Source organism: Cataglyphis hispanica, chromosome 20, assembly GCF_021464435.1.
Source record: "Cataglyphis hispanica isolate Lineage 1 chromosome 20, ULB_Chis1_1.0, whole genome shotgun sequence".
NCBI lineage: Eukaryota > Metazoa > Arthropoda > Insecta > Hymenoptera > Formicidae > Cataglyphis > Cataglyphis hispanica.
The window spans coordinates 4,420,159-4,444,266 of NC_065973.1; the positions used below are offsets into that span (position 1 = coordinate 4,420,159).

At 33.9% G+C, this 24,108-nt stretch overlaps 4 protein-coding genes across 14 annotated transcripts in view; 1 reads left to right on the plus strand and 3 right to left on the minus strand.

The window, feature by feature from the left end:
- Positions 1-7: 7 nt before the first annotated feature.
- Positions 8-4,552, plus strand: LOC126857156 (max-like protein X). Of its 11 annotated transcripts, none has more exons than XM_050606338.1 (7): positions 8-202; positions 368-410; positions 1,240-1,283; positions 2,286-2,438; positions 2,529-2,908; positions 2,997-3,110; positions 3,204-4,552. In XM_050606338.1, the coding sequence occupies exons 3-7, from the start codon at positions 1,247-1,249 to the stop codon at positions 3,258-3,260; spliced, it is 741 nt and encodes a 246-aa protein (XP_050462295.1). In that variant the 5' UTR covers positions 8-202; positions 368-410; positions 1,240-1,246; the 3' UTR covers positions 3,261-4,552. The 11 variants fall into 11 exon arrangements, with proteins under 11 accessions (XP_050462295.1, XP_050462297.1, XP_050462294.1 ...); XM_050606340.1 differs by having other exon boundaries at positions 9-202; positions 2,289-2,438; XM_050606337.1 differs by lacking the exons at positions 8-202; positions 368-410 and having other exon boundaries at positions 915-1,283.
- Positions 4,553-12,250: 7,698 nt separating this feature from the next.
- Positions 12,251-14,496, minus strand: LOC126857155 (short transient receptor potential channel 5-like). Its single transcript, XM_050606336.1, has 5 exons — positions 14,315-14,496; positions 13,825-14,076; positions 13,626-13,741; positions 13,353-13,511; positions 12,251-12,486 (listed from the first exon to the last, which is right to left on the minus strand). The coding sequence occupies exons 1-5, from the start codon at positions 14,451-14,453 to the stop codon at positions 12,316-12,318; spliced, it is 837 nt and encodes a 278-aa protein (XP_050462293.1). The 5' UTR covers positions 14,454-14,496; the 3' UTR covers positions 12,251-12,315.
- A 937-nt stretch (positions 14,497-15,433) lies between these two features.
- Positions 15,434-17,417, minus strand: LOC126857183 (short transient receptor potential channel 1-like). The gene is made up of 4 exons (XM_050606376.1): positions 16,907-17,417; positions 16,544-16,739; positions 16,052-16,228; positions 15,434-15,676 (listed from the first exon to the last, which is right to left on the minus strand). Exons 1-4 carry the CDS (start codon positions 17,197-17,199, stop codon positions 15,434-15,436), a joined length of 909 nt encoding a protein of 302 aa, XP_050462333.1. The 5' UTR covers positions 17,200-17,417.
- A 3,436-nt stretch (positions 17,418-20,853) lies between these two features.
- The window catches only part of LOC126857136 (sonic hedgehog protein), a 43,381-nt gene continuing 40,126 nt past the window's right edge, over positions 20,854-24,108 (minus strand). Inside the window, exon 3 of the mRNA XM_050606295.1 lies at positions 20,854-22,657. Coding sequence (XP_050462252.1) covers positions 21,978-22,657 — 680 coding nt within the window. The 3' untranslated portion in view covers positions 20,854-21,977. The remainder of the gene's footprint in view (positions 22,658-24,108) is intronic.

Sequence of the window (24,108 nt, forward strand, 5' to 3'; positions counted from 1 at the left end):
TCGAAAAGTGCCGTGCAAAGTGTCGCGCGCTCATTAATTATATTCGGATGTGATTAGTAATTCATCGTTTTTGCGAGTGCGCGCTTAATTCTAGTTAATTATTTTTGCAAGTGAATGTCACACACGAAAGAGTGACAACGATAAAATAACAGAGGAAGAGGAAGTCCGGAGTGGCATCAGGCGAAGATGGAGCAACTATAAGGTTAACTATAATTCATTATTTATTTATTATTATTTGTAAAAGATTCGAGAAAATTTGAATGCGTGCTATAATTTCTCTTTTTCAGATATTAAATATTATTTGGACATTAGTTTTAATTTGAATTTAATATCAATATTTAATAAGATATATTTTTGTATTTTACAGATCAATGCTGTGAACTATGCAGTATAACTCCATCATTTCATCGGTGAGTTTAAATTTTCTGTTTTAATTATGAGGTAATGGATTTGTGAAAATTATGATATAAAATGTATCTATAAGATGACAAATAATATTAGATCAAACAAATTTAAATATTTTTCTGATAATCATTAATATATAAAAATTTGCATTAATTTGCAACATAATAATAAATAATGCAAGTGTCTCTTTAAACTATTTGATATTAGAAGCCATTATTTATTGTGTAATTATACCAAAAAAATAATAAAAAATATATTAAAAATATAAAAATAATTATTTGTGGTAATTAACTTTCTATGTAATTGGTCTGAAGATCTCATCGTAAAGGAAATTTTTTTAGAATTATGAATTGCACATGATTTGCAATTTTTCTATTATTGTATTTTATTATGATCTCAATTCTCAATTTTATTTTATCAGCGCATGCATAAGACCAAATATTGTTGCGTCCTTTCATTTTCGATCACGTGGTTACACAGTGCTTACGTATTAGTGCAAGAGGCACAGCTGATTCAAAACAGAGAGTCAAGAATAACGAGAGAGGCAGAATAGAGGGAGTTCTATTGTATCTTCGTCAAAGATGGCGAAGACCAAACAAAAGGATATAATTAAGTGACAAATACGTCCAAATTGTTTGCGATATTGCGATTGATCGGAAAAACTCGTGCTTTGACATTTGCCTTGACACATTTTCCCTCCTATATATACACGAATAAAATCTAATCCGATGTCCGAATATTTTGACTTAATCTACCCGAGGTCGCATTATCAGAGCCAAACCGTGCGCGATTCGATTCTCCGTCCTTTTGATTATTAAAATAATCTACTTGCAGACGCACAATGGCGGATTCACTGCATAAAGATGGATACGAAAATTGTAAGTATGAAAGAAACCACGACGAGAGATGTGTCATTTTTTATAGTTACTCTGCCATGTGATTTTCCAAGAATATTATAACCTGTCATTATAACTACTATCATATGTTTTTTACACGTGGACGAAGCAATGGCTGCTTTAAGAGAGCAATCGTTGAATCGAAATATCCTCTCGTTGGTTTTATAATACTTTTATAACGCGTACAACGAAGCGTGTTTTGTTTTGCGAATACAATTATTTGCACGTGGAGGGGACACCCCACCAAGTTCTTTCATGCGCGTCTGAAAATCTGCGCATCCGACCATGTGACCATGTTTTGGCAGATTTGTGTTTGTGGATTGTCAATGGTGTGCTAAAGTTTTTGCATCATGCGTAGATAGAATTTATCCTTTCATCTGTTGAAGGTGTTTTTTTTTTAGCTGTTGGAACTTATATTTTCTGTGTACAGAAAATGCAATAGATGAACGCTCGAGTATTTTTTTAAAAGAAGAAATAGAGATAGATAATTTAAAAAATATTAGTGTAGAGAATATGAAGAAAAAAAAAACAGACCTAAAATGAGACAGATTTAAAGTGAAAAAAAGAAGAGAATAGTTTAGAGAATGTAAAAGTTAGCAAGAGGAAAATAAGAACTTACTTTCTAATGACGCATATTATTATTGAGAGAATTTGATTTTGTGACCGCGACGTCGTTATCTGTAGATAATTCGCTATCACAAACTGCTGATAAGCTACTGCTAATATCGTCTTAGCTTAGGCAGATGAATCTCTAAAACTCAATATGTAAATCACGTTTATTTGATTTACGTCTTAAAAAAATAAGATAACTGTCTAAATATTACTTCCAACATCTTCAAATTCTGCAACTTTGCCAATCTTCTATTATTTAAGAAGTATTTGTACGATACAAAAGAATATACTTGATTAAAATCATTAAAATATATAATAATTTATTTAAAGTTGAAATTATATAGTGTGTGCATTTTTGTCGTTTTCTGAAAGCAGGTAGTTTAGCTATGCGTGCTAATAGTGGTAATATAGGATCGGACAGTGACATGAAATTGGAGCCATCCAGTCCTACTGAAAAATATACGTTTTCTCGATGTAGTAGCACGGGATCGGTGAACACGCCGTCTTCATCTGCTCATAATACAGGTAAGTGGTTTTTGATACTGATTAAGAGTGTTTGATGGCAGATAGAAAAAACTGGCTAATAGAAAATTGATAAGAAAATATAATGTTTAGAGGATGAGGACAGCGATAACAAAAATTCCACCATAAGCTACAAAGAGCGCAGGAGAGAAGCCCATACGCAAGCTGAACAGAAGAGACGAGACGCTATCAAGAAGGGCTATGACTGTCTTCAAGACTTGGTTCCCACATGTCAGCACACAGACTCATCAGGTTATAAGATCTCCAAGGCTACGGTGCTTCAAAAATCTATTGATTATATACAATTTTTGCTGCAACAGAAGAAAAAGCAAGAAGAAGAACGTAATGCTTTAAGGAAAGAAGTTGTTGCACTACGCATTATGCAAGCTAATTATGAGCAGATCGTCAAAGCACATCAGACGCAACCAGGACACGCGGAAATGCGTGTTTCGGACGAGATGAAGTTTCAAGTGGTAATATTATATTATATGCTTTTCTTTTTTTAAATTGCAATAATTAATCATCTAATCTTCGACATTATGTTCATTATGTGTGTTGCAGTTTCAGGCAATAATGGATCGTCTTTTTCAAACATTCAATAACGTGTCTGTAGCTAACTTTGCAGAATTATCTGCTTGCGTATTCAGTTGGTTGGAGGAGCATTGTAAACCTCAGGTAACAATTATATTTTTTTGTATATATCCTACATTTCACATATTTCTCTGAAATGTGAGAAAATTGATAAATGCATTCTTATTATTCTCTTAGACTCTGCGTGAAGTAGTACTTTCTGTACTGCAACAACTCAACAGTCAGATTAACTAGTCAAATGTATCTCTAAGAAAGATACACAATGCACAATCTTTCTGAAGAATTCATTAGCTTTGTGTATCTGTTGAGAATATATGTTAATAACTAGGAATAATTTCAAGATTATGAAACAAACGTGTTGTTTCTTTGTTTTTCTATTTTATTAGTGATAATGAAGACTCAATAATTCGAGCAAGATAAGCGAAATTGAAATATTCAAATTATTTTACCAAAACGGAAATGAGACATATTGGTTCTTTTAGCTGCATTTTCTATATTATTGTATTTTTTTTTGGCGGTCTAGTTAATACATTTATAAATTTTATGTTCCATACATTGTTAAAAAAGATTTCAAGGTGTGATCTCTTAAGCTGATCTTTTTAAGTAGATTTATTGCATAATAGAATTAATTATTTGAATATTAATTCATCAATGTTTGAACATACATAACACAGACAAGCACAGAATTTTTGAATTCATATTAAAACTGTTGATTTTTTTTTTATACATACAAAGTGATTCACAATTTATAAATAACAGAAATGATTATAATTTTGAAACACATTGTATTTATATAATTTATATTATTTTATTTAATATCTCTTTTGTTTATTTCTTTTTCTTTTTATATTTTGTGCGAAATAAATGCACTAATAGATATTTAATAGATATTTAATGGTTTATACGTATAATCAGAGTTTTATAGTTTACAGTAGTGGTGGTAAATTTAGAAAACCTTTCTGTATGATGAGATCTTCAGATCAATTATATGTAAAGTTACCACAAAAGAGATGCGCATATGTTGCATATGTTACAAATATATAATATGTGTGAGAAAAATAAAAATAAAAGTTTATTTTATATACAATTAATGGATGTAAATATACAGATATGTGATACAAGATTGTTATCAATGACCATACCGTTTTTATTAGATCTTTTATTGCATACAGTTTGCGATAAATAAATGGCATATGATGTATATATGTGTGAACGTATGTATGTATATATAACAGATTTATAATATATATTTACAATGAACGAATGTATGCGCAGCCGAACTTTAAGTTTATATCTAACATTGTTTCCTAATTCCTATATATATATATTTTAATTAATATTCTTTTTAAAAACACGAGAGGTTTATTGAAAATATTTATACATACATACATACATACATATATATATATATATATATATATATATATATATATATATATATATATATATCCTTAATATTATCTTCTCATCATGATTTAAAATTTTACATTTTGTATTATTTTACGATTACAATTATTACTGCAAAAAGAGCGTCCTTAAATTTTTTGCAACCTTTTGTTTAAATCTTTTCCGATTCCGTTGGCATACTTTCCGCCTGTGTGATATCGTTCAATGGTATCGTGTTTAATATGCCTCTATCGATTTCTTGCTGGGGATTCTGTTGATGTCGCCTTTTAGATCCGCCTCTCGACCGACAGCACAAATCGCGAAAGATGCAAGCGTAGCAGGCGAGCAACGCGCTTATCATCGTCAAACCGCTGATTGCGAGAATGACAACCAGAAAGATGGAAACGTTGTCGTCCATTTTGTATCATGCGCAGATTTAACACCGTTTAAGTGCTGTAACAGAAATTTATTTAACAAATTATATATATATATATATATATATATATATATATATATATATAAATTTTTTTAATACATTTGATCGATTTATTTATAGCTATATATAAGTCATGGAAAAGATTTATTGAATTTTCTCGACTTATAATTTATAATTAAAAAGTGCATAGAGATAGTTAAAAGCGGATTTGGGGTCAATAAAATTGATCGAAATATAATAAATTATTCGAAAATCTGTCATTGTAGAGAAATATTCCGTTTTGCATTAGTCGCTAAAGTAAGCTGCTAGCTTTTTCATACAATTTAATTTTTTCATTTGCTACGTATTTATATATTATAATAGCTTACTCGATGATGACAGCATCTCGAAAGAATAGCCCTCGTAATTACTTTTCTTTTTAAGATTCTTTTTTAATAATCTCGCACTACCCTATTGGAATTCAGGAATTCAAAAGACGGTTTTCGTCTCGAACGTGAATTAATTGAAATAGGACGCCACGTTTTCCGTGATATCCAAAGTACTTTAAAAATTCAATTAAAATTAGTCGTCAACTTAATTAAAAACTTAATTAATGCTATTGCTACTTTGCTATTGCGTATTATATTCCAAATTCTCTTTTCTCTATTTACCGACTCTATTCTATTCATTGACAAATGAAAGATTCAGATTCAATCTGTATACTCTTCAACGTGCTCGCATTCTGTCTTTTTATATGCATGAGATATCTCACGACTCGCTCGATTGAGCGATTATTCATATATTCACTTGCGAATTCTACCCTAGAATATATAGAGGAAGGATATTCTCTCTCTCCGCTACGTCACTTCCTATTGTAGTAAGATTGATAAAGAGCTAGATCGCGTCACATGAGAAAAGGCGTAAGAGCTGTCCTAAAAAGAGAATCTATCTATATCTTCGTTATAGGCAAAAAGAATTGCGGAAGTCTTGGATGTCACGAAGTAATCGAGACATGGGACTAGGATAAACGCCGCGATATGAGGGAGATCGTATTTCTTTATATGAATACTAGATGCTTGCCGAGAACGTTATCATCGCTCTCAGCGCTTGGAGAATTTTACGACGGGTCGGTGGATGCGCGATGATATCCTCGGGTCAAGAAACCTACGCGAATGCAAAGAGACGGTGCTTATATAAAAATTGTGAACGTAAATTATGCGCGAAATTTACAAATTGCAAGCCCAGACCATTTTTAATGAAACGCAAAGACTTTCGGAATTATATGTGTGCGAGAGAGAGGGGGTATTGATTTATATATCGCCTTTTTTCCGAGAAATTATTTTGCCCTCCGCCAATTTTTGTAATAGCCAGTTTATTTATTTATTTTTTTTTTTTTTTTGAATTTTCCACCCTTTCTAGTTTATTATTCAAAAATATCATGATCGATATCGGGAAATACATATATAAGGATGATTGCACGAAGGGCGGATCTCGCACTGGTTGATCGGTGCGGAATGTTATCGGTTTTGTTTGCACCGTTTGTATAGAACAAACACCACGATCGTTTATCGTGACATCGCGATGACACATTCTACCTCTTTATTTGATTTATCTGATTAATTCGTTGGCGCATTTATCTCGTACCATTATCCGTAATCATTTGCGTAAAATTAATGAAGGGTTATAGAACCAGAAAGAGAGAGAGAGAGAGAGAGAGAGGGAGAGAAAATGACTATATATTTCTGCGTCAATAAACACTTTATGCTCCCTAATTCAATAATGATAACGATAAATGGAGGGCAAAAAATCGGTGAAAAAGAAAATTGTTTGTTTAATGATTTTATAATAATGTCATATATAACAGATTTTTGAAAAATATTTTGCAATGGAAATTTCTTGATATTAAGGTATTGGTTATCTCTGTTATACATTCTCTATAAACGCATATGTTATCTTTTTATCCGGAAGTGTGTATATGAGATCTTTTTTTAAACAAAATTCTTTTGTTAAAGTAATATTATTTTATACAAATATATTTTCTACAAAAATGACATTAAATAGTATGTTAGATAACTCTTTTTGCATTTTGAATATGTAAGAGTATTTTTTTTTTTTTTTGGAAATCGCAAAGAGAGAGAATCAACTTAATCGATTTATTACGTCGTGACAGGCAGAATTCTTTATGCAGGGGACATTACATTTACGAGAATCTCGAGCTCGTTAATCTCTTACTTATATGAATGTTCCCTCGCAGAATTTTTTCATCTTTTTAAAAGGTAATAAAAGCATCTTTAAATGGCACTCCTTCTTTTGCCCTCTTTCTATTCGTGAGATTCAGAATCGCGAATTTTATTTTACTCAAAAACGGTATCTTTTTAACGATATTAAGCGTGCATTAAGGATGTTTTTGCTGTAAAATTAAAAAAAAAACATATTTCTTACTTTTATACTGTTTGAAAAATCAAACAAGTAAATCCGAATTATAAAAAGAATTATAAACAAAATTAGAATATCACAGAATAATATGTTTTCTAACGTCTTCGGAAAAGAAAATAAAAGTTGTAATTAATATCTTTCTTAATTTATGACAAAAACTTTTAATCATGAACACCTCCTAAAATTAACTACAAGAAATAAAAAAACGAGTAATTTGCGGAAAGAAAGAGAGAGAGAGAGAGAGAGATTTTTCTACAATTTTTAGTAAATAACAATTAAACGAATAAATAAATCTAAATTAAATTTGCGCAAATATTTATTAGAGTTCTTAAAATATGTAAAAATTTTTATTTTGTTGGTAATTTTTTTCTTGTCAAATTTGTCAATAAATACTACAATATGCAATTTTCTATAAGAATCAATATTAGCTTTAAATAATTTCCAAACTTTTAAGAGAATTCTGTTCAGATTTTGCACAGATACTCAGAAGAAATAGTAAAACAGTCTACGAAATCTTCATGCTTCGTCAATGTTTTGACATATGACACATACATCCTTAAATATTCTATGCAACATTTTGTATACTATTTCATGAAAAATGGCTATAACATGTTTATAACATGTTTTGAATAAAATAATACATATGAATGTATGTGGGCAAGACACATGAAAAAAATTGAAGGAAAAAATAATTTTCGTACACACACATACATAAAAAGATTATACGCCAAGAGAAATAAAAGTAAGTAAAATGATCTTTCTTGAATATATAAATCCCTCTTGTCTTATTCTTCAAAACTTTATATAATATTTAATGATGTAAACAATAATAGATTCATATGGTTTTTCTGATATTTTCAAACTTGAGTGGCTCTTTTAGAAATAAATATTTAAATTTAATTTGCCTCTCTCTCTCTCTCTCTCTCTATATATATATATATATATATATATATATATATATATATATAAATTTTGATAGAGATCCACATTATGACATATTTGAGATAAGTGTTTCCAATATTATTTTTTTTAAATATAAATATTACTTATACTGAATGTTAGATATAAATCAATTAATAGATTTTTAGATGTCTTTTTATCTGTCATATTATTTTTATGGGATATAGGCACTCATATAGTCATCCCATATTTATCCGTATTATATCTTACGAAGATTGATCGAGTACTAGGAAAAATTGCTACGAGGATGTGATATTCCATAATAGGTTTACTTAATACTTTATGGAGGAATTTATGTACTCATGGATCTGTTTTTAATATATTTTCGAATAAAATGGGACACACTTTGGATAAACAAATCTTGATATAATTTTTAATAATGATGTGTATATATATATATATATATATATATGTGTGTGTGTGTGTGTGTGTGTGTGTGTGTGTGTGTGTGTGTAGTATATGTAAAAGAAAAAAAGATAGTTGTCCCCTATAATTTTTCTCTCGCCTACTTTATTATATTGGAGGGTTCTTGCGCGTGCGATTTTTCTTCATCCCCTTTTAGCACGGTTTGTGAACATAGAACACCCGATTTATTCGCATCATCGAGCTTCACCTCGCTCTCGTTCACCCCGCGGAAAATTGAATGCTATCCTCCTTCGTCCCTCGATATTTCAAAGCGTCTCATCGTCACGCTGATCCGGCCTCTCTCCACGCGGATACAGCGATATACTTTTACGGCAATCGACTGGACGTTGAATAATCCACGTCCAGATATCGGGACGATTCGTCGCATTCATGATACCGGCGCTGTGATCGGAATAAAAACCGACGAACTTTATAATCACTTTCAAAACCTTGTCTCGGAATCTCGGTCATTTTTTTCTTTCTATCGCACAATCACAGTAGCCAGGTAAATCGATCTTCCCTTCAAAAACTCTTGGCTGTCTTTTTTTCACACCCATCGTACGTACAAATTGCAAAATAATGTTTGCTGAATGTTTGAGAACAACTGGAACACTTTGACGTATTTTAAATTGAAAATAATTGGATTTGACAGATCATTCCGTTATCGGAGTTCTGTCATTGATAAATTATCGCGGGTCGAAAGCGAGCGACGCGAAGGATAGGAAAACGATCTTTCTTTAATGATAGACGTAGGAGGAAAGGTGTCTCCTCCCTCCCGTTACGTCACTGTTTACAGCGTGAGAGTCGCGTGCGAACTGTCACAGCGAACGGTCTATCGTGACGCGCATCCTCCAGAGAGCTTCTGCTACTCTTCTCCCACTCGCGTTCCTCTTCTCGTTCCACCCTATAGATATAGAAACCTAAGGCCTTTTCATTCTCGACCTAAGAAATATTTAATTACGTCTGTCTTTAAAATACATGCTGACAATAAATAAGTATAATTCGATTATAATCGTACAACCATCGTTTTTTCTTGTCCATTATCCGCGTATTTGGGGGCTTAAATAGCTCTTATGTCATTTGCAATTGTGTATAAATTTGTATTAATTTATTAAGAATTTTATTTTTTTTTCTAACGTTCTTGTTGTGGATTACACACTATACATATAAAGATTTAGCTATTATATCATGTATAATTTTTTAAATAGGATGAAAGTTATCATATGTTACCTTTCGAAGATACTTAATTTTATGCGAGATCGGAATTAATTTTTTTTAACTACTTGAAAATGAATGATATTGAAGTATAATTATCTGAGAATGATTATTTCATTCCTAAAACATTATTTGCGTATTTTAGAAAAATAATAACGTACATAAAAAATAAAATACCTTAATTTTCTAAACGTAACATAAATGGAATAATCAATATTCATTATTAAATCATGTTACATTTGTCGTAGTCTTTCATTAAATAAAACTATATCGAGAGTCCACCGAAATTTGCCGCGCTTCAATTTCCTTGACGCGATAATATTGTTGCACAAGCGATGTCGAGGGTTCCCCTTATCCTTCATGATTTGTCGACGAGGTTCTGCGTCGACGAATATCACCTGTCATTCGTTTAATGGAGTGATTTTCTCCCTTTTGTCACAATTTTCGGCCTATGCTTTCACCGTCTTTTCTCGGTAGAATTGAATTTCCTCATCTGAAGTTCCCAATTAAATGTGTCTCCAGAGGGTGAAAGGCTGAGATTTTGGGATTTGAATTTATATGTGATTGAAAATTAAAGGAAACGAAAAAATGGAAAATTATTAGTTACACGCGGGATTGGATACTAACCAGTTAAACATTTAAAAGTTAATTTAATTAAATTTAATTTAATTTAAAAATTGAAAAGTTAATAATTTTAACTTAACTTAGTTAATTTTTTAAACGTGTTAAGTTTTAACTTAAACTAGTTATTTTTAAATGCATTGATGTTAACTTATTAATTTCTTTTTAAGTAATTCATCGATATTAAAGTCGAGTGAAACTAGTTGATCGTAATGCGAATATTATAAATTTGTCGTACAAGTTTATCGGATGTGTCGATTCGCTGTTGGATAGAGAATTAACTTTTAATTTTAACGAGATAATAATGTTTCAACTTAACTTTAATTGAATTAATTTTTGTTTAAGTAACTTTTAAACGTAAACTTATTGTTAGTTAATTTTTGGGCCATTAATTTTAAATTTAACTTAGTTAAAAAAAAAATCAACTTACCCGAGCATGGTCACACGGTATATAAGGCATTGTATTAGAGGATAGACTTTGGTAGTGAGATTTTACAAACGATGAACCAGAGAAAAAATAAATGTTCAATATACTGGAGCTAGGATTCGTAAATAAAGTTTTTAGAAAATAGAAGGAAAAAATATGAAAAAATAAATTTAAAAAAAATTACAAAAAATCGACTACGCGATAGAATAAGTTACGCCAATTGCTGAACAATCGCGTCCATTAACGACGGCTGTGTCAGTGAACCATGTACAAATCCGCACGTATATACGCACACACACACACACACGCACGATATAAATAATACGCTTCGTTAGTTGTGTCTGACGCACAATGCGTATAAATTGCATTGCGTTTGCAAATTATTAACGATGGCTGCCGCGATACGCGGCGAATCCATAACGAGATCACGAAAGTACGCACGTTCCGGGTATAAAAAGACCTTTCCTTTCGATCCGCGTTTATTATTTAAGACGGAGACCGGCAGAGAAATCCCGCCATAGGAATAATTCACGAATCATAAGCTCGATTTATCACGTCAATTGCGTGACCTCCTTTCCTCGATCGTTAAGAACGTCAATCCTCAGCATCCGACGTATCGGAAGCCGCATTAAATTAACAATCTCTCGTTGTGGAAAATTGCATTTCATATGCAATATTCACAACGTATACTTATTTCTCCTCTTTCCACGGAATAATATCAAAGAAACATGATCCTTTACCGTGCGATTTGAATATCTGACGGTGCACTTTAAAGGATTATAGGAATCTAACGAATCGAAATGGACGCTATTATACAATTTTTTTGAATAAAAAAAATAATATTTTGCATTTAAAAATATGTATTTTTAGTAACAAAATTAAAAAAAAAAGATATTAAAACCGTAAAACAATAATGACGTTTTGTTTATTAAAAATAATATTTTTTACTCTAAATCATCGAAGTTAAATCTCATCCGCGAACAATTATTTAAAATGCATTATTATTTTTCTATTTCAATATTTTCTGCAATTTTTCATCTTCAGTTTATTATTAAAAATATATTTTTTTTTTACAGAAAAAAACATTATTAATCTATTTATTTAAATAAAAATTTTACAAGATGAAAAAGTATCTTATTTTTTCGATTTGTTAGATTCCTATAATTCTTTTTCATTTAAATATAAATGATATTAAATATAAACGATATTTCTTTCGTTGCTACAAACCGTTTATTAATTCAGACAGAACAAAATTATCGTGGGAGAGAAGGATAGAAAAAGAAACTGTAATGTGGTTAAACATATCTTATTTCCTAAAAGATAAGTACTACTAGTCTTTATTACAGAAATTGAGTTTTTGTCATGCGTTATACCGACGATTAAAAAAATTAATAATCGATCGCAGAATGTGTGCGCCGAAATGCCTAAGATGGACTAAGAGCCTCCTTCAGAATATTACTGAATTCCATCAGTTCCTTCCTCAGCTTTTGTATGTCCGTTTCCTCTACTCTCCTTTCGTATTGACGAAGGTAACGTTGCACCAGTTGCGCCATAATTTCTGCGAATCGCTCGTCTTTCTTCTCTTCTAAATCTTCCTGCGAAATATTAAATAGGTAAATAGAAGCGTACTTGCTTCCGCATTTTTTTATTGATCGCAGACGCGATTTTTGATGATCGTGACGCTTATACAGGGTGGGGTGTATGACGAAATGTTTTGGCTAAACTTTGAGATTTTATAAATTTATTTCTCAACAAAAAGTTCCCATAAACAGAGTCGAAAAATGCTTCCCAAACCTCTGAAATTACAGTTATTTTATAGATTTGTACAAATATCGGGGCAAGCGTTTTTAAACAAGCAGTATCCAAACAAAAGTTTGAAAATTTTTTTAGTGAAATAACCAACAAACAATATAAATATTAAAAATTAGGCTAAAGCTATAAGAGCTTAAATGAAAAATATTTTTAAAAAAGCTCTCTCATCGATAACTGAAAAAACACTTTTTTTGCACATTTGAAACCGGTTATCTCAAAATCTATGAAACGTATTACAATCATTTTGATCTCATTTGAAAGATAATTTAATTCTCTACAACATTTGTTTCGGTACTTTTTGTTAAAAAACGCATAGCTCTTCTGTTATTTATAAAAATGTATAAAATAATCGTGATTTCAGAGATTTTTCGGCATTAACTTTTTAAAGAAGCATTTTTCGATCCCGATGTTTATAAGAAACTTTTTGTTCCGAATTAAATTTCTTATAAAATCTCAAAGTTTGGCAGACCCTGTAGATATCAAACAATTTTGAAAATTCTTTTCGAGGTGATTAAAAAAAAAAATTCTCGACACGAAATGGCAGAACGTGCTTCCGCTCTTTGTAACTGGAAGTACGATAATTGTTGTTTGGTTTAATAACAACGGCGCGTTAGATCAATATTGGAGTCCCGGATAACGGCACACTAACTATGTAGCAACAATTCACGAAGTCCCATCGTGCTCGTTTGCCGGGCGGTGGCTTAAACACTATTTTTATGTACTCAATGACAGGCCGTAGCCCCGTAAAGATCGAGAAGATGGAGAACGGTGGTGGTAGTGTCGTCGTGAGCATGAAATCGACGTAAGCCTGAAAAATTCGCACGATATTCGTTCACGTGGTATATTGACATTCGATATTGACATCTTTGAAAAAAATTCATTTAATCAAGAATTTAATCAGGGTATTCGAGAACTTTCTTACCTCAGTTCGGCCAAAGATCCACTCCACGTTAACGTTATCAGTCACTCTGGTGAAGGTATTCGCCATACATGCGATTAGCATATTCAAAACAACTACCACGGAGATGAATTGAAAACCTGACGAGCAGATTAATTAAATAGTTTATCGATAGGATGATTTTTTTTTTTTTTTTCATGAAACAGCTTATTAGTGTACTCACTGGCGAAAGCGAAATAACCGATGAACTCGGTAAAGTTATGCTGATTGATTATCGTCTCCGATTCCTTCTCACCCGGAAGATTCTCGATGATCACGTCGGCGCTTTCCACTGGGCTCATGCAGAAAATAGCCCAGAAGAGGGTCTTCAGGGTGGACATGAAATCGACGAAAGAATTCTCCTGCTCCGTCTTCAATTTCGACTCCTCATCAGTTTGTACCATTCCGGTATAATATTGATAGAGATGACATAATCCTTAAAGAAAAAACGTCAAAGTCCGTAAATGTCAGAAAACAAAAATATTAAATCATGCCAAAAATTTTCTCAAATTTTGTAACCTCATGGAATGTACATCTCGACTTATTTTCTTATCTTAAAAATCTAGAGAATTTCTAAATGTGCGTATATCATTAAATAAAATATTTAAGATTGTTTGCCAATACAAAAAAAGAAAAAAAAAAAAATTTTATCTGATTCAACAAATGTATCTTACCGACTGCGAAGGCTATAACGATGATTCCGAATATCGTGACAAAGTGGCCGACGTCCCTAATCATTTTGACCAGGGAAAGCTGTAGAGGTCCGAGATCGTAGTCGAGTTGGCAGATGAATAACAGTTTAAAGAACGCCATGATCGTCGCGAGGCAAAAGATCCCCTCCGCTATCAAAGTCGGATCGTACTTGTACCAGTATTTTCTCTCTAAATCACGTTGACCGTTCATTCTAACGTCCAACGCGGCAACTATCCAGAAGAGAAACGTCAGAATGAACAGCACGAGCATAACTAGCTCGTACCTGCGTTATACAGTAAGATAATTATATACGCGGTCGGAAAAAAATGTGTATATTAATCCGACTATACAGATTTATGAAACTTGAGTTTTTTTTTTTAAATTTTGACAGATTGTTATCTCAGTATTAATTGGACAACAGTCCCTTTGTCCCTTACCAATTTGTACGCGTCCTGAAGCATCTAACTGGACCGTCCACAATGCAGAGTCGAATCAATGCAGCTGTATACGATATCACGTAGATAGCAAGAACCCATTCGTATCCTGAAGAGAGATAAATCGATTTAAATATTTGATCGCAAGGCCTGTACCCATTATGCGTAATGCCATCACATTAACATAATATTCTGTTATCTAGTTAAACTTTTAGATAATCATTTAGATGAAATAATTGTTTTATTTCTGATTTTTATTTCTGCATATTTATATTATCTTTACCTTTGATAAAACAGTGCTGTCAAATTATAATAAATATTTACATACGTTTATTTTAATTTATCTTTATTTAGATATTTTATCTTTATCTTAGATGATTTCTAGATAAAGATAAAGTATCTAGATTATCTACAAACATTGGTAATACCAAATATTCTTAGATGTGTCTCAAAATGGAGCAATATATTGTCACAACACCAGATTGCCATTTACTCAAAATTTAAAACATGTCAACAAAAATATTTGACATATGACGCTACGTTGACATATGACAGTGACGTAACATATAGTATGCGACACATTTAAGGATCATTATGCGATGGGAAAGGGGGTGAGGAGGAAGGGTAATTAGACGTGCACCGGTATCGGGTGGACCACGAAGCTGTTCAGTTTTGTCGCTGCGCGATTGCAGAAACACGAACGTGAGAAATATCAAGTAATTCGCCACGGAGGAGAAATTTATTGACCGGGATCTCGTAAAACTTGGCCCATTTCGAGTTTGGGGCGAACAGCTCGACGAACGCTACGATCGGTAGCGCGGCAATTTGCGGGATCACTGACAGACACTTTAACCACGTTCTTCTGACCTTCCACTCGTGCCAGGTGCCGATCCATTTACTCTCAACGATCTGGAAAGGAGATATATGATTCTATAATAAAATTTTTTTAACTGGAAACTCTTCATAGAGAGAGAGAGAGAGAGAGAAGGAGAGGGTTTGTCATCCTCTCTCTTTTGACAGATAACATAAATAATTTATCTAAGCTTTCTGTCACATTAATTTTATATACATATATATACATACATATATATATATATATATATATATATATATATATATATATATATAATTTGATGTAGAAAAATTGTTAAAATTATAAGAGACTTGTGGAAAATGATTTTTAAATCGTTCTGTTCTATTTAAGGATTTAAATCTTTTTGTGCTAATTACATACAATAATATTTTCTTGATTACACAGTACCTGTTGAGTTTCGATCGTCATACCTGCTGTACATTCGGATGAGCCACAAAGGTCTTTTGCTCGTAATCCAGAGCTAGCAAAAGTCTTGGGTATATGAAAGTGGAACTACGACCGAAACCGGTGATTTGCCTTAATACACATTCGACTTCTTCAGCCGTACGAGCGCATGCGATCAAGTCCGTCGCGAAATCGGCCACCTCCTTTATTGCAAAACGATAGGATATTAACTTATCATGGCGTCTTAGGTTCAGTTAATTCTGAACAAAAAGTTTCCTATAAACATGGGTCGAAAAATGCTTCCTTCGAAAAATACGAATTTACGAAATTTTTTGTACGAAATTAAATTCCCTATAAAATGTCAAAGTCTGGCCGGAACGTTTGGAACCACCCTATATATTAACGATGAACAAATCTTTTTATCATTATTAACGCGTCTGCGTAAAATCAAGTTGACATAATATATCAATAGTAATAAATAATATAATAATTAAGTAACAATATATTTTTCAACTTACGTCAGACAAGGCTTTGTAATCGGGATAAAATTCTCTATCGAATGAAGCTTCCCTGCTAAGTTCGGCAGATAATTCAAAGGCTCGTAGGATCGGATCTTCCTCAGTTTGACACATATATATCGGATTCGAAATCGCGCTGTATAGGAACAATCTCATTTTTCCTATGGTCAGAATGTCACTCCTATCTCTTTCCGGTCTACAAAAAGAAATGGAAATAAATATATGAGATGTATATGTAAATGGAATGAATTATTCAATTACTCGACAGTCGTGGCTGTTGGCGAATTAATTATACGCGAATAGCAAGTCTTAAGCTAAGAATAAGTCTGCGAATGTTGCCTCTCTGTAAACACGTGATCGTACTTGCAGACTTCGTCGCAGTTGCAGCTAGGCGGATGGGGTTTCTGCAGGATGTGACGTCGGAATCTGAGCATATCAATCATCTCGAAGTGTCCGTATTGCGCGGCGACGGCGAGGGGGATCGTGTCGTCCGGGAAATCGAGGCTGTGAGTGACACCGGCGTATTCGAGGCCCGGTGTCAATTCATTCAGCTTGTTCAGTATCAATATGGTGATCCTCACCTGATTATCCCTGATCGCGTGCAGATGCGTGTCACCCGGATCGATGTCCGGATGAGACAATAAATACTCCACCATCGCCGAGTTTCTGTCATTCACGGCGATATGGAGCGCGCTAAAGCCCTGAAAAAAAATTATTAATTAAGATTAACGTAATATATCGACGGAAAAAATTCGAAACTCATTAAATAAAAAAAAAAAAAAACAAACAAGATGAAAATTGTGTAATTAAGAAATATTGAATATTCCTTCCCCATCATTTTATCATCCTTTAATAATACTTTATTAATTTTAAAAAATTTAGCCCGATCAAAAATTATGAAAGTCAGAGGTTGTACAATGTACGTTCCGTAAATACATACAAGCGTTTCTTTTTAAATATAATTTTTTGACCTTTTAAGCGAACATTCTAAACACATTGACAATTTTTCAGAAAACTGAAAAAAAATATATCACGAAAACAAAGCTTCCTCTATGAGAAAGCAAAAAAAAAAAAAAGAAAAATGAACCTCGCTTAAATACAAAATATATAGTTGAATCTACAGAGCAACTACTTTCCGTTCCGCTATTTACGTCATAATTATCGGATAATAATAGAACGGAAATAACGATCTACAGTTGATTGAATTGAATCAGTGAAATATTTTTAGGCTTTTCCCAAAATTCCTCTTTTCCCGCGGCGAGGAGGAGAGACTCGACTTTCGGAAGACTATCGCGGCTCTTCTCTCTTTTTTTTTTGATCGTGTCCCTTTTTGTAAGAAGAATGGAACGACGACGTTTGTCGCCCATCTGCGGTGCGTTTACAGAGGCGGACCCCAACAATGGGCCGGCACCATTGTTGTCGCCGACACTAGTCACAATATTCACTGATATTTTGGCTTTTCGACAGGCCCCCGGGAGTTATTCGTGTCATCCACACGCTAAACGCGACAATAATACCTCGTGATATATGCTCGGCAAAAAGCCCTCGTTTGACAATCGGCAGCTGCCGATGTCCTTAATGTTTCGCGTGACTCGTCCAGATTTTACGTTCGATTAAATATTCGTTTGCCATTTATTCTTCTGTGGAAAAAAAAAATGTTTGAAAAAATACATAAATAAAAAAAAAACCCCGAAAAATACGCGGCACGAAATGACGACATAATATTCTTAGATTAATAACAGATCATAATAGCATGATGATTTAATTCTTTTAATTCCTTATGATTTAACTTTTTTGGTTGAAATTAATATTGGTAATGAGTTTTATTAAACTTTTTTAGGAATAAACATTAAAAAAAAAATAGTTATAAAACAATTTTTCGGATTTCCTCACATTGTAAAGAACTTGCTACTGGCGTAGCACACACATAAAACGTTTATTAAACGAGCGGTGATCTCTTGGATGCGTCAAGGCACGCGAGTGCAGTGGTGGAAGGAGTCGCAAAGAGCCTCCCATGAGATTCCCATATGGAATTTACAGTTGGGCGGATCATTTGAATAATTTTATCAGGCCTCGCTTGAAACCATTGTCTTGTAAAAAGACGGCCTGAAATATGGCCAGAGATATACGAGGACACCCAGTTTCTTTCTCTATGTTCTCTCTCTCTCTCTCTCTCTCTTTGTCTCTCTTTACCGGATACCCTCTTCTCTTCCCCTCTCTTTCTATCCGCGCACTGTCTTTCTTCGCGCCGCTTCGGCATCTCGGTCTCAAAGTCAAACGACAGTTTGACCGCTTTTCTGGAACCCTAAAGAGAGGAGAGAACACACCGACCAAGGAAACATTCCACATGGAGGGGTACGTGTTTCTCCACGGATTGAAGATCCAAGATAACTAGACTTCGCATCGCTCTTTCGTTCTCTTTCGTGTTTTCATCCTCTCTTCCTACAATTTGCTTCACTGCCTCTGACACGGAACAAATCGTTCAAGTCTGTCGGCTTTGAAAAAATGCGTTTGGATAAATGTATTTGAAAATTGTGGAAAAATATTTTCCACGAGATTTTTTTCGTCGAGAGATACCACGCGCGTCCCGTCCTATCCCCCCCGGCCTTAAGGCCGTTGGAGCTGTGCGATACCGTACAGCTTAACTTTACATTATCCTCATCTATCTTTCTCGTGAACACTCTATTTTGACGTCTAAGAACACAAGCATGAGCTCCGAAAAACAGTTTCAACACGCATTAATCACTCGCGAGCGGGCGATCTCAAAGAAGAGGATTTGACAGAACTGACGCGCGGACACCAAATGCAAAAGCGTATCTCTCTTTGAGACACGCCGGCGGTTTCGGTTAAAATCCACCGTTAACGGTGTCGAGACTGAATCACGAGAAGAGAGAGAGAGAGAGGGAGGGGAGGTGATGGGGAGAGATAAATTCGGGAATCTTTACGAGCCGCGTTTAAAAGCCTACCAAGTTTAAAGCGCGCGCGCGCGCGCACGTGAATCACGAACGGGAAACGAGATGAATCCGGTGGACCGTAATTTATGGAAAACGCATTCCACCGAGATGTAATTTAGCGTCCCGAATCGCGCTAACGGAATTTGCCGTCATTAATCGTAAAGCGGGAAATGAGGCTCACGCGTGCCTTTACATAATCTTGGCGCGCGCACAATTTTTTTTTTTCTTTTTTTTTTCTAATTAACTCGAATGCCGTAAGCTGCATTCTTTTTTTCCCTCGAATGTTGATGATTTTCCCGAGGAAATTATTTTTGGAAAAAATTGTGAAATCTTACGTGCGCTTACTTGAAAATTCGTGGCATTTATATTGAAATCGGGGTGATCCTGCAGGAATGATCGCACGTCGGCGACGTTTCCGTCAGTGACAAGATCGAAGAATTGTTTCTCGAATTCTTGCAAATGCGGAAATATCATGCCGGGATTCTGCAAATCGGATAACCTTTAAGTAGATTTGGCGAGGCAACACACATTCCGTTGCGCGTCTGCGATTTTTCCACGCTACATTTTTGAGTGTGTGTAAAAGACACGAAGCAGTTTACTCTGTAAGAGATTCGGCTGTCGACGTTTGCAGAAAAACTTACATTTTCGAGTTCATCCTCCGTTCCGGCTACCGTTTCATTCTCCGTCATCGCGGATAATCACACGAAATTAAAAAATAATCGCAGGTATTGTGTACAAATAGTATGATCTATTTCTTAAATATATAAAATGAGATAATTCAATAAATTTAGGAGCACGAGATCTTTTGAAAAACAGAGAAACGTCAAAGGTACTTCTCACGTCAAGCACATTTTGTTTCCATCGGGAATATAAGAATGAAGTTGCGCCGTTTGAATAAATTTTAGAAAGTTGTTTTAATATATAATATATAATAATATAAGAAAAAAGGAATAAAATTTTAAGAATAAAGCGCTCTTCGCTAATTTTTTCTAGAGTATATAATTACGGAGTCTTCTTAAGTTTTTTTCATTTATTTATTTAAATCGATGACATATACGTATATGTATAATAGTAAATAGCAAATGACAAGACATGATGATGTGCTTTTGTTATTAATGTAATTTAATCTTTTTTTCGGGGAGGGATATATATACATAATTTATAATTTGTTTGTGCGCTACAATATACAAATAATAATAATAATAATAATAATAATAATAATAATAATAATAATAATAATAATAATAATAATAATAATATATAATCGAAAATAATATAATAATATTATATATAATATTTTATAGATAATTTAGATTTTTTCAGTGACAATAGTTTTTATATTATTATTAAAATAATTAATTAATTTTTACGACGATTATAATTGATCGTTAAGAATGTGACAGTAACGCGATACGATTTAACATTACTATACAACGAAAAGGTACTCGATTGTTACTGTCACAATTGACAAGTGATAGTGGCAACGAATATCTATTTGCTTCAGTTGCACTTCCTGCATCTTGTCCATCTAATTCCTCTCCTTTAAAAATCTCTAAATCTACAATTGTCTTATCTTAAATATAGAAACTGCAAGAAAGTGTAACTAAACTGAACACAGATTTATAGTTTCAGGTTTTATAAAGTTAAATATATAATGGATACAAGAGCGATGTGTGTTAATGGGATGAAAAGTCGAAGCAGATTAGATGTTCCCTTCTGATCGCGTTAGATGAAGTGAAAGGAAAGTTGGACTATGTACAATAATCTTTATTTCCTAAAAGAGGATCCGCGATGAATCCTCTCAAGATATTTCTCTCCGTATCTTTAAATTAATTACAACAACGGAGAGATATATTTAAATATAGACTCATTCTTGCTGCATGCACGTACATAAAAATTGATTGGGATAACGTAATGACAGAAATGTTAGTGATCTATTATCTTACACACTTTCTTAGATAGAACTTCATACGCAAATATACCGAACAAGATACACACGATTCGCGAGAGCTTTCATATATAAGGAACAGAGGGAATATTATATCAAAGAGAAAAGCTCCGATTCTCTCTAAAGCTTTGTTCTTTCTTTTTTTTTATTCATTCCTTTAGATATCGTCCTAATGAATCTAATATACTACATCATTCGGTGAACACGGATAGGTCTCACTGGCCAACTCTCTCGTTTAGAACGACGTCTTTTATTCTTGCTTATCAGATACACACGTTCTCCTCACGAATCGGGATTCAATCGTCACGGTTATACATTACTATTTTTGACGACACGCGTGTAATTTGAATCCACGATCCGTAATAGGAAGAGGCCCAAGTGCCTCGACAGCACTTGGACGATTAATCAAATCACTAAAGTTCGAGAGGCTCCAGTGTCGAAGAGTCTTTACAACACGCATCGCTTACGCCAAGCACTCGAGCCCTGATCTTCGACGGTTCCGCTCGAGGCATGACATCTGTCAACGTTTATTTCAATTGTAGAGCATCTTCGACGGCAGCACGTAGGTGGACAGCGAATAGAGCATCGACGCGTACCAATGAACGCCCTCCTCCGTCGATTGGGACTCCTCGTTTCGTTCTCTGACATGTGGCCCGTCGTCCAACCTTTGTACGAAGAAGGACGTTACACTGTTCCAGATCCTCAGCGGCAGGAAGGCGTAATGCGCCACCGTCTGGCTGTCGATGACGGCGTAGCAGGACGCCACGACGTCATCCACCACGACCGTACCCTCCGTCGTCAGCGGCGCGAATACGCCCTTCTCGAGCACCAGCTTCGTCTCGACGACCTTGTCCCAATGTAGATCTCCGCTGGTGTTGTTTGTCGTGGTGATGTCGCTCACGAGGATCCTGTCGCCGGGCTGTACTCTAGCGGCGAATATCGACGAACTACCCTTCACGGGTACCAGATGCGCCGGCGTCAACGTCAACACTCGGCGGGATTCCGTCGTTAAACGGACGAACTGTCGCATCTCGGATGGAGCGCGATCCAGGAAAGCGATCACCTCGCTGTACACGATATTCCCGCTGGGGTCCAAGGCGGCGACGCGATCGCCCAGACGCACCTGGTCCAGCGTCTTTGTACCGCCGTATTCCGTTCTGATGAGACCCTTTGCGGGGAAGCAACCGCCGGACTTGCCCGCTGAGGACGATTCTGGAAGTAAAGGATAAAATAGATTGCTTGGTTTCCCCAAACTTTAAAATATGACAGAACTAAAGTAAAGTATAATTAAAATATGCTAACGAGAGAAATATAAATAAAAAAAAAAATTGTGCAAATTAGAAACTTGCACAATGTTTTCTTATCATATTATTTCGTTCACGAAGCTTAAGTTAAGCTTAAGCTTTAAAGCAAGCGGGTTTTTCAATTTTATCTTCTTCATAGAAAAAGATAGCTTAAAGTTTGCGAAAGTTACAGACATTTCTCAAAAAATTCAAAATTTTATAAAAAAATGGACCCTTTCATCGATCCTCACTGAACTTAACATCAATCATCTTTTAATAATATTTATTTTATCTATTTATTTTAAAAATTTTTGCCTGATATTTCAAAAATTGCGCAAGTTAGAGGTTGAACACTATATATTCCATACATACATACATACATACATATGTACATACAGCATTTAAAAAAAATATAATTGTTCAATGTTTTGGAACATTCTAAACACATTGGCGTAGAAAACCGAAAAAAAAAATTTTGTCACGAAAGCAAAGCTTCTTCTACGAGGGAGCAAAAAATGACAAATTTTGTAAATGTAATGAAATATTTGAAAATCATATTGTTCGGTCTCATCAATTTTTCTTTTCGAGTAATTTTTTGAGAATATATTATGAAAGATTAGCTACGATAAACTGAAAGTTACGTCGATATCATATCATATAAAATGGCGGATATCATCAAATATTTTCGCGATTCGTTTAAGCTGATTAAGGTGATTACGATGAAAATTGGCGAAGCGTTTAAATCGCACGACACGCGTCACATTCGCACTTTTTGTCGCACCCTTTCGCTTCCCCCTTCGTCGCATTGTTTGCCCTTCTCCTCTGGGCATCGACGCGTATCGATTTCGCGCCAATTTCTACGCTCGGTTTTAATTCGGATCGACAGACACGCCTTGTGATTTATTGTGCATTTATTTTGAAATTCGAGACACCAGGAACCGTGGTCTAAAACGAACACGAAACGCTGATTGCTAATAAAGGTAAATATGCTGGATCAGAAGTGAATGCTATAGTGGATGGTGATGCTGATCCTGAATATACATATATATATATATAACACATATATGTATAATTAAACTATATAACAATGAATACATCAGTTAAAAAAAATAAATGATTTTTTAAAATATATTAAAATATATAATATAAGAGAGAGAAATGATATATAAAATCAAATATAGAGTAAAATTTTAATGTAGTTTATTAAATATATGTATATGATATATGCTCTCTCAAAGACATCAAGTCACTTTGTTACTCGTAAATAAAAACAGCATGACTTTAACATTCCATTAAACGGCGTTATATTACAACTGCACCGACTACAGCATCTTTATCGCATTAAACGACGTCATTATAACCGCCAGCCCAGTAGTTTAT